At 43.6% G+C, this 13,796-nt stretch overlaps 1 protein-coding gene and 1 long non-coding RNA gene across 5 annotated transcripts in view; one reads left to right on the top strand and one right to left on the bottom strand.

Annotated features, from left to right (window-relative positions):
• Positions 1–13,796, top strand: part of HEATR3 (HEAT repeat containing 3) — a 41,252-nt gene that overhangs the window by 15,285 nt on the left and 12,171 nt on the right. For all 3 annotated transcript variants that reach the window (XR_010114421.1, XM_055297552.2, XM_055297551.2), the window contains exons 8-11: positions 3,541–3,631; positions 3,738–3,895; positions 4,175–4,257; positions 5,816–5,952. Coding sequence is in view for 2 of the 3 variants with exons in the window: in XM_055297552.2 (XP_055153527.1) it covers positions 3,541–3,631; positions 3,738–3,895; positions 4,175–4,257; positions 5,816–5,952 (469 nt within the window). In the remaining variant the exon portion in view is untranslated. The remainder of the gene's footprint in view (positions 1–3,540; positions 3,632–3,737; positions 3,896–4,174; positions 4,258–5,815; positions 5,953–13,796) is intronic.
• The window catches only part of LOC129492500 (uncharacterized), a 41,934-nt gene continuing 41,068 nt past the window's right edge, over positions 12,931–13,796 (bottom strand). For both annotated transcript variants that reach the window (XR_010114422.1, XR_008660919.2), the window contains one exon: positions 12,931–13,415. This is a non-coding gene — a long non-coding RNA (uncharacterized lncRNA). The remainder of the gene's footprint in view (positions 13,416–13,796) is intronic.

Raw genomic sequence — 13,796 nt, 5'->3', positions numbered from 1 at the left:
CTAACAAGGTTTAGATAGAAGTGCCACTGTTGAAAAACAATTGATATTTAACCGATATGTAGAGATTTATTTTCTTATTACTTTTATTTTAGTGCTTATAAAAATGCAGTGTTTTCTTATAGTAAAAACTGGCTTTTTAAAGTCTTCTGTCCAGGTGTGGTGGCCCACGCCTGTAATCCTAGCACTTTGGGAGGCTGAGGTGGGCAAATTGCCTGAGTCCAGGAGTTCAAGACCAGCCTGACCAACATGGTGAAACCCCATCTCTACTAAAAATACAAAAATTAGCTAGGTGTGGTGGCGTGTGCCTGTAGTCACTCAACTTGGAAGGCTGAGGCACAAGAATCACTTGAACCTGGGAGGTGGAGGTTGCAGTGAGTCAGGATCGTGCCACTGCACTCCAGCCTGGGCAACTGAGTGAGACTCTGTTTCAGAAAAATAAAACTAAATAAAAATAGAAATAAAGTCTTCCTTAAGATTGTAGTGGTGGGTGGTGGTGGGGCAGGGGGTAGAGGAGAAAAAAAAGAAGAAAAGGAAAATAAAATGCTCTTAACATAACTGACTAGACTGGATGATTAACATGCTAGTCAGCCAGCCAGTGTTTAAGTGCCAGTAGGATGCCAGGAACACAAATTATATTCAGCTGTGGTCTTCCACACTATGCAGTGTCTTCTGCAGCACTCCTTTAGAATCAAAACTGCATCATTTAACTTAAGAAGGTATAACCACAAAGACATAAAGGAAGAGCAGTTCAACCCAAAGTTGGTTTTTTAGCGGGGCACATGCAAAAGTAGAGTACTCTCTGCCTAGCTTCTACAGTTACCAATTTTCAAAGTCTGGTCTATTTGATTTCATCTAGTTCCCGTCACACTGTCTTTTCTCTACTGATTATTTTGAAGCAAATCTCAGATGTCATAACATTTCGTCTAAATTGGTTCTTTATGTCAGCTGGATAGCAGTAAGAAGGAGAGAAAAGTTCTGAGCAAGAGAGTTACATAAAGAGGTGGAGCATAATTTCAGAGTTCCTTTTTTTTTTTTTTTTGAAATGGAGTCTCGCTGTCGCCCAGGCTGGAGTGCAGTGGCGCGATCTCGGCTCACTGCAAGCTCCGCCCCCCAGGGTTCGTGCCATTCTCCTGCCTCAGCCTCCCGTGTAGCTGGGACTACAGGCGCCCGCCACCTCGCCCAGCTCATTTTTTTTTTGTATTTTTAGTAGAGACGGGGTTTCACCGTGTCAGCCAGGATGATCTCGATCTCCTGAGCTCGTGATCCGCCCGCCTCGGCCTCCCAAAGTGCTGGGATTACAGGCGTGAGCCACCACGCCCGGCCCAGAGTTCCTTTTAAGCCAGATCTTCGGCTGGGCATGGTGGCTCACGCCTGTAATTCCAGCACTTGGTGAGGCCAGGGTGGGTGGATCACTTGAGGCCAGGAGTTCAAGGCCTGTCTGGCCAATATGGTGAAACTGTATCTCTACTAAATTGGCAAAATTTAGCCAGGAATGGTGGTGCATGCCTGTAGTTCTAGCGACTCGGGAGGCTGAGACATGAGAATCGCTTGAACCCAGGAGGCGGAGATTGCAGTGAGCCGAGATCATGCCACTGCACTCCAGTCTGAGTGACAGAGCAAGACTGTCTCCAAAAAAAGAATAAAAAATAATAAGCCAGATCTTCATATATTTTAAGTAGATGAGAGCCCAGCAGCAACATGTCTTGTTTAGCTTTGAATCTCCTCTAATAAATGTATATTTAGGTGAATTAGCACACACACAAAGCAAATAGAAATGATTTTTATATAGGTTCTTGCTACCAATAAGTAGAATTCAAATTTAGGGATCCCTGAGCTACATCTATTAAATTAGCAATTTGCTTTTTTTTTTTTAAGAATATGATTAGAAGTTACAGTTAAATTGTTGCACAAAGAAGTCACTGGGGCTGGACATGGTGCTCACGCCTATAATCTCAACACGTTGGGAGTCTGAGGTGGGAGGATTACTTGAGGTCAGGATTTCAAGACCAGCCTGGGCAATATACTGAGACCCCATCTCTCCAGAAAAAAGAAAAATAATAATAAATAAATAAGGCCGGGCGCGGTGGCTCACGCTTGTAATCCCAGCACTTTGGGAGGCCGAGGCGGGCGGATCACGAGGTCAGGAGATCGAGACCACGGTGAAACCCCGTCTCTACTAAAAATACAAAAAATTAGCCGGGTGTGGTGGCGTGCGCCTGTAGTCCCAGCTACTCGGAGAGGCTGAGGCAGGAGAATGGCGTGAACCCGGGAGGCGGAGCTTGCAGTGAGCCGAGATTGCACCACTGCACTCCAGCCTGGGCGACAGAGCAAGACTGTCTCAAAAAAATAAAAATAAAAAAAATATAAATAAGTAAATAAATAAATAAATAAATTTTTTTCTTTTTCTTTTTTTTTTTTTTCTGAGATGGAGTCTCGCTTTGTTGCGCAGTGGTACAATCTCAGCTCACTGCAACCTCTGCCTCCTGGGTTCAAGGGATTCTCCTCCCTCAGCCTCCCAAGCAGCTGGGATTACAGGCATGCACCGCCATGCCTGGCAAAGACCTTGTCTCTATAAAAAATAAAAAAATTAGCCAGGCATGGTGGCATGCACCTGTAGCCCTAGCTACTCAGAGGCTGCGGCAAGAGGATTGCTTGAGCCCAGGAATTTGAGGCTGCAGTGAGCTATAAACGTGCCACTGCACTCCAGCCTAGGCAACAGAGTGAGACTCTGTCTCTAAAGGGGGGTAAAAAAAGACAGTTGAAAACTGAAGTTTGGAAATATTCAAATAGTAAAATATACATTATTTTTAGCTCCTGTACTGTTTTGGAATATCAGTATGGTTATTTCATTTTTCATAGACAATTTGAGAAATAGGGTTATATAAATTTATATTACCCATTTTAAGAAATGTTAGTTGATAATGTTAAGTTTAAGTTGGCGTTATATATTTTCAGAGAAAAAAAAAGCTTCCTTCTTTCTTTAGTCTTAGAGAAATGCATTATTATAGTCTTTAAAGAAAGGCAGGAAGCAAGTCTGTCTGCTCCATAGCAAGTTCTACAGGTCATATAAGGGCTCGTTAGTAGTGTTTGTTAGCGCAGCCATTCCAAGAAAGACATCTAAGCTAAGCATCTAAAAGCAGGTTTGTTGTTTGTAAGTGCCTGGTGTCTGAAATGAACTCTTGTTTAAATCTTAGTATGCCCAGCTACTTCTTGACACAGTAGATAAGTTTCAGGGTGAATTCCGTTCAGAATTCCTGAATATTTGTCTGTTCTGTCCAGCTAACTAAGCGACGCTTAAGGAATAGCCATGCAGATAGATGGAAACCCAGTTAATGGAGGCATGCTCCAGTGTACCAAGAGGAATTATAATGCTCGTTTGTACTTCTGGCACTTCATAACTTTTCTTTTACCCACCCCATTCCCCAGGTGCTCTATTCCAAATGCAGAAATGTTCTAGTAGGCTTTCACTAAGGAAATTCCCCAAAAACATTTTCCCAACCATTGAGAGTTGATCATTTACTTTTTTTTTTTTTTTTTAAGCCCACTGACAAGGAACTGAGAGAGACTATAGCATTGCTGACAGCCCAACAGACTGCTCTGGAAATTATTGTCAACATGTGCTGCAATGAAGGTTTGTTAACGTTTACATTTAGACATTTTCCCCCTGGGCCAAGAGGGAAACTCCCGTGGAGATTTTCTTAACTATTCCAGTTCTGCGTGGTTTGCCTGCTTCCCAGATCCCTCTGATGACGAATGGGAAGAGCTTTCCAGCAGTGATGAAAGTGATGCATTTATGGAGAATTCCTTCAGTGAGTGCGGGGGACAGCTGTTCTCTCCCCTCTGCCTCTCCCATGAGGTTCACACGGCTCTCACCAACTACCTCATCCCAAAGAAGGTAATCCATTTTCATTCTAGGCTTACCATGGAGCATGGGAAAGGCTTAAGCAAGGTATTCATTTTGTGTACAAAAGAAGCAAGCTCACACTTCCAGGTTGTAGATGGTGGTAAGATCTGAGACAAAGCTGAGCCTAACAGTACTGGAAATAGGCAAAAAGGTCATTCTATATGAAGCCTAACCGTTTCACTTAGGAGTAATATATTGGAATTATATAAGGGAATCATGTGTTAAATGACTACTCTTTAACCTTTGCTTTACTGCCTCTTTTAAATCTAGATTTTTGAGAAAACTGCCTTTCCAAACAGCATTGCAGTTGACCTATGTTCTAGGAACCGTACTTGGAAACCTTTGATTAGAAAGTAAGAACTCTTCTACTTTCAAAAACATTTGTGATTGTTTTATTTTATGAAATGATGGGCCACTAAATAGAAGGTGCTGACTCCACCTCGGACCCAGAAGTTTTGTTCCTGGTTATATATACCAGAAAAATACCTGCCCACATGCCCTAGAATACATGTATATGAGAGTGTTCATAGCAGTGTGTGTCACAGTTGCCCCAACCCATAAACAAACATGTTGTCCATCAGAGTTAGAATGGTAAATAAATTTTAACAAAATCACACAGTACAATACATGTAGCAGTAAAAGGGATCTGAATTAGGACTGCTCACAACTCGGATGGAACTTACATTGTTGAACCAAAAAAGCAAGACATAAAAGAATACACACACTGTGATTCAGTTTTTACAAAGTTGAGAAACAGGCAACATTGAACTATTTTGGTCAGGGTTGTATCCCTTGGTGATAAACCTGTTAAAAAAAAAAAGAGGCAAGGAAATGTTTACCGTAAAAGTCTGTTTGGTGGTTACCTGTAGGTGTCAGGGAGGTGGGATGTTATATGGAAGAGATACAGGGGCTTTCAGGGTCTGGCAGTGTTTATTTCTTTCCCAGGTGCATGGGTGTTGGCTTCATAGACTGTTAAACTCTCTATGTATGTTGTGTACTTAACCATATATATGTCACATTTCACAATTAAAAATAATTTTAGGCTGGGCATGGTGGCTCACGCCTATAATCCCAGGACTCTGGGAGGCCGAGGTGGGAGGATCACTTGAGGCCAGGAGTTTGAAACCAGCCTGGGCAGCATAGCAAGACCCCATCTCTACAAAGAAAAAAAAAATACAAAAAGTAGCCTGGCATAGTGGCACTCAGCTGTAGTCCTAGCTACTCAGGAGGCTGAAGTGGGAGGATTGCTTGAGCTCAGCAGTCTAAGGCTGTAGTGAGCTATGATGGTGACACTGTACTCCAGCCTGGGAAACAGAATGAGACCCTTTCTGAAGAAAATTATAATTTTAAGGATGCTACCCTACATAGAAATTTTTCTAAAACATATTCCTCATGACTCATGAATGAGTTGTGTATCAGAGGCCGTGAATATTCAAGCAGTTTGATTTGGCAGATTAACAGTTCACCTTATAATTCTAGCACTTTGGAAGGTCCAGGCAGAAGGATTATTTGAGGCCAAGAGTTCCAGAGCAGGCTGGGCAACATAGCAAGACCCCTATCTACAAAAAATAAAAAACTAGCCAGGTGTGGTTGCATGCACATGTAATCCTGCTCCTTAGGAGGCTGAGGCAGGAGGATCACTTGTGCTCAGGAGGTTGAGGCTACAGCGAGCTGTGATCACACCACTGCACTCCAGCCTGGGCAACAGAGCAAGACCCTGTCTAAAAAATGATAATAAATTTTAGAAAACACAAAAAACAGTTCACCTTGTGATTCTTTGCTAACTGCCATAGATCCCTTGTATTTACAGATATTCCCAGTCAGAACCTGAAGCTTAGGCTAAAAGTTAATACTGAATTCTGATGGGCAACTTCTGGAGAATCAGACAGCATTGTTTCACTTCCTTTCCAGAATGAACACTATTCAGTGCAGAGCCCTCTTCTGTCTCCAGAGTCTTGTGTCCCTCCTGGATGTGGAGCACCTGGGAGGAGCCACAGCCCTTCAGACACTTGCACAGCATCTGTCACAGCTGCTTTTTTCTCAACCAGGTAAATATTTAGGCTTTATTGCGAAAGACTACACAGACGGAACAGAATTTTGAAGGGGCAGGAACTTGGATTTTGTAAATGTGTATTGTTTGTCATCCAATCTGCAGAAACCTTTCCCAGACACAGGAATCATGTATTTATAGTTGCCAGGGGGTACAGAGTCAAAACGAGGTATGCAAGCAGCTCCTGGGCTTATAATTTTCTTTTTTGTTAAAATTGTTTGCATCCATTTATATCAGGCCAGTCAAGGCTGTATCATAAATATCATAAAGTCCTCATTAAGGTGTTTGGATAATTCTCAGCCAAGCGCAGTGGCTCATGCCTGTAGTCCCAGCACTTTGGGAGGCCGAGGCGGGAGGATCACCTGAGGTCAGGAGTTGGAGACCAGCCTGGACAACATGATGAAGCCCCTCTACTAAAATACAAAACTTCAACTGGGCGTGGTGATGGATGCCTGTAATCCCAGCTACTTGGGAGGCTGAGGCAGGAGAATCACTTGAACCCAGGAGGCGGGGATTGCAGTGATCTGAGGTCGTGCCATTGCACTCCAGCCTGGGCAACAAGAGCAAAACTCCATCTCAAAATAATAATAATAATAATTGAATAATTTTCTATTATTTTCTTCCCAGTTATAAGCATTTAAATTTGATTAATATATGTATGTAGTACAGAACTCAAAAGTTATTAGAGGACAGAAACTGGAAAGCCTCCCTCCTTTCTCCCACACCGAGTTCCTCTCCCAGAGTCAAGTTACTGTTGCACCAGTTACTTGTGTATCCTTCCAGAGAGATTCTCCATGTATAAGAGAGCGTGTGTATGCAGGCATGCGTGCGTGTGTGTAAGGCAAATGGTAGAATACCGTCCACACAATTCTACACCTTGCCATCATCTAACGTGTATCTTTCTTCAAACACCTTTGCATGGTAGGAGCTGATTCTCTTAAGTTACAGGTCTCTGATATGGATTAATTTCATATGCACACAAAGATCTATAGAGATACCAGAGTTAAATTAAATATTCTTTTAAATGACCTAGCTGTAGGTTTCACTTGGAGGAAAAAAAAACAAAACTAGCTGTACAAAGTCTGATGCATGTTCTTCTAACAGATTTTCATAGTTCCTTATAGTAAAATCTTACTTAACTTGACCACATTAAACTATAGGAGCTCAAACCAAACAAAACCAATAGAGACTGAGAGAGAAGAACAAGTGGTGTTTTCTATACTAAAGGGAAACTCTCCACGTTACTCCACCCAGCATCCATTGCTGGAGTGAGGGTAGCCTGGGAGGTGGGAATCTGCCCCTCTCTCTCAGCTGCTGAGGTTCCAGGTGTCTTTCAGGATTTTTTGAGGGTAAACGAGAAGATATTTGCTTCTACACCAACTTAAGGGTAAACGTGAAGATACTTGCTTTCTACACTGGCAAATAAGATAATTCCATTGTGTTATACTCAGTGTATTCTTCATATATTTTATCCTCCTTTTCAGACACAACATTAAGTCCAAGAATTGAACTCTTAAAAGATCAGGCCAGGCGCAGTGGCGCATGCCTGTAATCCCAGCACTTTGGGAGGCTGAGGCAGGTGGATCACCTGAGGTCAGGAGTTCGAGACCAGCCTGGCCAACATGGCAAAACCCTGTCTCTACTAAAAATACAAAAATTAGCCAGGCGTGGTGGCAGGCACCTGTAATCCCAGCTACTCAGGAGGCTGAGGCAGGAGAATTGCTTGAACCCGGGAGGCAGAGGTTGTGGTGAGCCAGGATGGTGCCATTGCACTCCAGCCTGGGCAACGAGTGAAACTCCATTTCAAAAAAAAAAGATCAAAAGAGAGTCACTTTTAACTAAATACAAGTTTTTGTGTCAACATCCATTCAAGTGTTGGTCCCCAGTTCTTTAGACATCTGTTTTACATTCCATCAAGTTCTTAAGAGGTGCTTGTGTGTTTAATGGTACATGTTTTTCAAGTTCTAAATTAATCTTTAAAAATTAAGTAATTAAATATTCAGAAACCCATATGTGGTTACTGAGCTGTCTCTGCCACCTTTTCAACACTGATCAGTTAACAGGTGTACCTTTCAAGTACTCCCTGACTGTGCATTCACTGGCTGGAATGATCCCATGAAAGCTGTGCCCAGCCATGCCCAGGACAGGATATAGTCAGGATATGGGCAGTGCTAGTCCCATTCCCATTCCAGGACAGGACGGGACAAGCACTGGAGTACAGAGGCGGCTCATCAGTGTGAGCAGACCAGATGATGGCTGTAGCTTTGTATTTGTCTCCTAGCCTCCTTCGAAACCTGGAAGAGATCTGGATGGTAAACGGGGAGGGGACTTTCCCCAACTTTTGCAAGCATTCTGGCTCCCATCAGCCCAGCAACATGTCCTGTGGGGTGGGAGTGAGAGGGCTGCTGTTGCTCATGCCCACCCCCACCCATTCCCCTGGGTAGAGGCAGGGGGCAGAGCCAGGCAGGGAGTCCACAGCCAGGGTCCCAGGTGAGCAGGACCCCAAGTCTCTCACTGCTTCCAAGCCCTACCTAAGCTCTAGGTAACCCTGGCAGCCCTGGTTCCACAAGCTGCCATCTCTCAGCTCTGGGCCATTTCTCACTGAGAGTCTGGTCCAGGTACCCCCGGTCCCATCCCCAGGCAGCACACAGAGTTTATTTCACTTGAAACAAACTCCCTGTGTGCCTGTGCTATAGTGAAAGCACTCAGGTATGTTTCTCCTGGTTCTGCTGGTTATTTGTGGTCACTGAGGCCAGCACATTTATTAACTGCAAAGATCACAGGAAAACCATCCCAAGCTGAGTCCTGAAGTTTCTGAATTGTGGGAAAATATAACTAAGCACTTTGATTTTAAATAAATTCCCATTTCATGTCTATTCTTGACATCATCTTTTTTTTTAAGGTTCAGGAATGTGACATGCTGCTAGGTTAAGAATGCTTTGTGTATCCTGAGGGTCATGATGTTATTTATGTAGAAATCACCTACCACACATTACTGTCACAACAGTAATTTTGAAAATGTATTCACCTAATGACATGGGCTCAGTTACTTCCAGGGATTGGTAGTCTGAATTGGCCTTGCCTATGTAATGGGTTTGGATGATTACTGCTGGGGGAAGAGGGCCGTTACAATACCTCTGGGCTGTCCAGCTTGCTTGGGGCCCATCTGTGGCCTTTGTATCACCTAATATTGGCATTCGGAGAAATGGAGAATCAAAATGACTCGAAAAGTAGTGTCGTTATTTATTTTGGAGTAACAGAATATTTTCTTATCAGAATGAATTTGATAAAGAATAATCACTTATATTTGGAGATGATATTCTTTTTTTTCTTTTATTTGAGATGGAGTCTTACTCTGTTGCCCAGGCTGGAGTACAGTGATGCGATCTTGGCTCACTGCAGTTTCTGCCCCCCAAGTTCAAGCAATTCTCCTGCCTCAGCCTCCCAAGTAGCTGGGATTATAGGCGCCTGCCAATGCGCCCAGCTAATTTTTGTATTTTTAATAGAGACGGATTTCACCATGTTGGTCAGGCTGGTCTTGAACTCCTGACCTTGTGATCTACCCGCCTCAATCTCCCAAAGTGCTGGGATTACAGGCATGAGCCACGGCGCCCGTCCTAGAGATATTCTAATACAGTCCATCTAAGCCTTTGGGATTTATTAATAATGTAATCTTATGGGTTCTATATGGATAGTGGGAACTGTTACAAGATAATTTAGTGGGGGCTGGCCACAGTGGCTCACACCTGAAGTCCCAGCACTTTGGGAGCTGAATTGGGAGGATCACATGAGCCCAAGAGTTTAAGACCAGCCTGGGCAACGTAGTGATACCCTGTCACCACCAAAAAAGGTTCTTTAATTAGCCAGGAGTGGTAGCTTGTTTGCGCCTGTGGTCCCAAGGAAGCTAAAGTGGGAAGATTGCTTGAGCCCAGGAGGTCAAGGCTGCAATGAGCTATGATTGTGCTACTGTACTCCAGCTTTGGCAACAGAGTGAGACTCTATCTCAATAAAAAAAAAAAAAAAAAAGAATTTAGTGGGGAGAATGGGGCTAAATATCTCTGCTGTTTTGTGTTATGATTGAGAGTTAAAGGTATGATGGTTCTACTGCTTTAACTTGTTTTCATTTTAATGCTAAATACAGTTCTGAATATGGTAGTTATAACATTTGTGATACTCTGTACATATCTACATTTATGTTTGTGTCTGATATCAGAGATAAAAGGAGGACATTTTAGTACAGTCTGGTCCTTACATTCAAAAGCACTAATATCTTTGTCTCCTTCATTAAAAGCTATTGGTTTTCAAAACATCAATGCGTTTTTTTAGCAATGTTGTATTTCATATTGGGTCAGTCTGTCATTCGGCTCTATTACATGAGTTCTGAAATCATTTAGGATTCTCTGTTTTTCCAGATTTCGAGAATCAGAACGTTCTTTTTTAGTTATAATTAAAATGGTAGTATCCCATTCTGGGATATGTTTTCCATTCCATATCAGAATATTGAAAATTCGGGCTGGGTGGCCGGGCGTGGTGGCTCACGCCTGTAATCCCAGCACTTTGGTAAGCCAAGGCAGTTGGATCACCGGAGCTCAGGAGTTTGAGACCAGCCTGACCAATATGGTGAAATCCCGTCTCCACTAAAAATACGAAAATTAGCTGGGCATGGTGGTGTGTGCCTGTAGTCCAGCTACTTGGGAGGCTGAGACATGAGAACTGCTTGAACCCAGGTGGTGAAGATTGCAGTGAGCCAAGATCGCACCACTGCACTCCAGCCTGGGTGACAGAGCAAGACTCTGTCTCAAAAAAAAAATTAATTAATTAATTAAAAATAAGAAAAAAGAAAATTCAGGCTGGGAGTGGTGGTTCACACCTGTAATCCCAGCACTTTGGGAGGCCAAGGCGGGCAGATCACCTGAGGTCAGGAGTTCAAGACCAGCCTAGCAAACATGGTGAAACCCCATATCTACTAAAAATATAAAAATTAGCTGGGCGTGGTGGTGCACGCCTGTAATCCCAGCTACTTGGGAGGCTGAGGCAGGAGAATCACTTGAACACGGGAGGCGGAGGTTGCAGTGAGCCCAGATCTCGCCACTGCACTCCAGCCTGAGCAACAGAGGGAGAATCCATCTAAAAAAATAAAAATAAATAAATAAAAATTTAAAATCAGTCTGAAAAATTCACCTGAGTATAATTACTTGTGGGTTGATTATGTACCTACATTTAGACATGCTACAAATTCTTAAATATTGTTCAAAGTAGGCTGGGCGTGGTGGCTCACGCCTGTAATCTCAGCACTTTGGGGGGCCAAGGCAGGCAGATCATGAGGTCAGGAGATCGAGACCCTGGCTAACATGGTGAAACCCTGTCTCTACTAAAAATGCAAAAAAAAAAATTAGCCAAGCGTGGTGGCAGGTGCCTGTAGTCCCAGCTGCTTGGGAGGCTGAGGCAGGAGAATGGCGTGAACCCGGGAGGTGGAGCTTGCAGTGAGCCGAGATCACACCACTGCACTCCAGCCTGGGCAACAGAGCAAGACTCTGTCTCAAAAAAATAAAATAAAATATTGTTCAAAGTTGTTGAGAGTAAAGACATTTTGAATCACCTCTTTGTGTGTAATTCATAAATTTATAAATTCATAATTTTATAGGGCTATACCTAGAGCTTTAATCAAATATACATTTCACAGTCAATATGGTAACTTTTTAAAGTTTAATAGCAACGAATTGCCTGGACAGAGTGGTGCACACCTGTAATCCCAGCACTTTGGGAGGCTGAGGCGGGTGGATTGCTTGAGCTCAAGACTGAGACCAGCCTGTACATATGATGAGACCCCATCTCTACAAATACAAGAAAAATTAGCTGGACGTGGTGGCACATGCATGTGGTCCCGCTACTCGGGAGGCTGAGGCAGGAGGATTTCTTGAGCCCAGGAGGTCCAGGCTATTAACAACTTCACACTGATTTTTGAGTGCCTGTTAGGTACCACGTTTTATGAGACAGGCGTTGTTACTTCATTGTCCTGCTGAGGAAGCTGAGATTTAGGAACCTTAGCTGAGAGGTTAAGGAACCTCTTCCAGGTCATCCTTTTTTTTTCTTTTCTTTTCTTTTTTTTTTTTTTTTTTTTTTTCTGAGACAGAGTCTCGCTCTGTCACCCAGGCTGGAGTGCAGTGGCGCGATCTCGGCTCACTGCAAGCTCTGCCTCCCGGGTTCATGCCATTCTCCTCCCTCAGCCTCCTGAGTAGCTGGGACTACAGGCACCCGCCACCACGGCTGGCTAATTTTTTTTTGCATTTTTAGTAGAGACGGGGTTTCACCGTGTTAGCCAGGGATGGTCTTGATCTCCTGACCTCATGATCTGCCCACCTCAGCCTCCCAAAGTGCTGGGATTACAGGCGTGAGCCACTGCGCCCGGCCCAAGGTCATTCATTCTTTTAGCTTGTATTTATTGAATGCTTTATGTCGTACACTGTTCTAGATGCTAGGGATGCAGGTGTGAACAAGATAGGCCAGGTCACTATGTTCGTGGAGTTTGCATTCTAGTATAAATAAATGTTTTATGTGATATTAGCTATGAAGAAAAAAATAAAAGCAGAATGATATGAGGCATTACACTAGGCCAGTTAGTGTGGAAAGGCCTCTGTGAGGAGGTAACATTTGAGTCAAGACTAAAATGAAGGCAGGAGGAGTCACATAATTATGTCAAAGGCAGCTCTCTATCCCAGGGCTGAGTGTGTAAAGCTCTCCTATTATTCTGTGATCATTACAGGAAATCCCCTATTTTGGTACATAATATATATCTGAAAATAAAAGAGCCAAAAAATACAGTCAGCCGGGATTAGAATTTGAACAGAAGCTGCCTTTCTTCCACCCGGGTAACCTAAAAAGTGGGGGATCGGAATGGTATCAAGTCCCAGGCACTGTGGGGCAGGAAGTGAGCGTATCTATTGCTACATAACAAATTATTCCAAAACTCTGTGACTTAACAACAACAATCATTTATTATTTGTCAAAGTTTCCTTTGGTCAAGAATTTAGACAGGGCACAGTGGAGATGGCTTTTTCCTATTCCACAATGTCTAGGCCAGTGGTTCTCAACCATGGCCACTTATCCCCTCCCACCTCCCACCTGGGGACATTTGGCAACGTCTGGAGGTATTTTTGGTTTTACAACTTGGAAATTGCAACTGGTATCTAGAGGGTTGAGGCCAGGAATGTTCCTTCACATGCTACAGTGCCCAGGAGACCCCTGCGCACACACAAAATGAAGAATTACCTGGTCCAAAATGTCAGTAGTGCAGAGGCTGAGAAATACTAGTGTAGGGCCTCTGCTGGAAAACTTGCAGTGTGGGCTGGAATCGTCTGAAGTCTTGTTCACTCACGTGTCTGGCAGTTGGTGCAGGGGTTGTCAGGAAGAACACCCGCGGTGACCTCTTCATGTGATGCGGGCTTCCTCATAACAGGATGGCTGGGTTCCCAGGGCAGAAGTGGAGAGAAAAAAGAGCATGCACACATGTGTCAGGGCTGGAATTCATACTGCCTTTTGTGACCTAGCCCGTCACTTCATATTCTGTTGGTTGAAGAAGTCACCAAGTCCCACCCTGATTTAAGGAAAGGAGAAGTAGATTTCACATCTTTATGGGAAGTGGCAAGGTTCTTGAAGATCACACAGGACTTGAAATATTGCTGTGGCCATTTTTAGAAAATACAGTCTACCACACCAAGCAAATCTCTTCCCATCAAAGGGGTTAAGGAGCCAACTCCCCTGGGTGACCCTCACTGTCCCTTGCATGTGCCTGTGCCGGCATAATGTCTTACTGCTGGTGTTCTGTTTGTCCTGTGTGGGAAG

Source organism: Symphalangus syndactylus, chromosome 11 (assembly GCF_028878055.3).
Source record: "Symphalangus syndactylus isolate Jambi chromosome 11, NHGRI_mSymSyn1-v2.1_pri, whole genome shotgun sequence".
Taxonomy (NCBI): Eukaryota; Metazoa; Chordata; class Mammalia; order Primates; family Hylobatidae; genus Symphalangus; species Symphalangus syndactylus.
The sequence above is the reverse complement of the archived record's forward strand: the minus strand, read 5'-3'. Positions and strand labels throughout refer to the sequence as shown.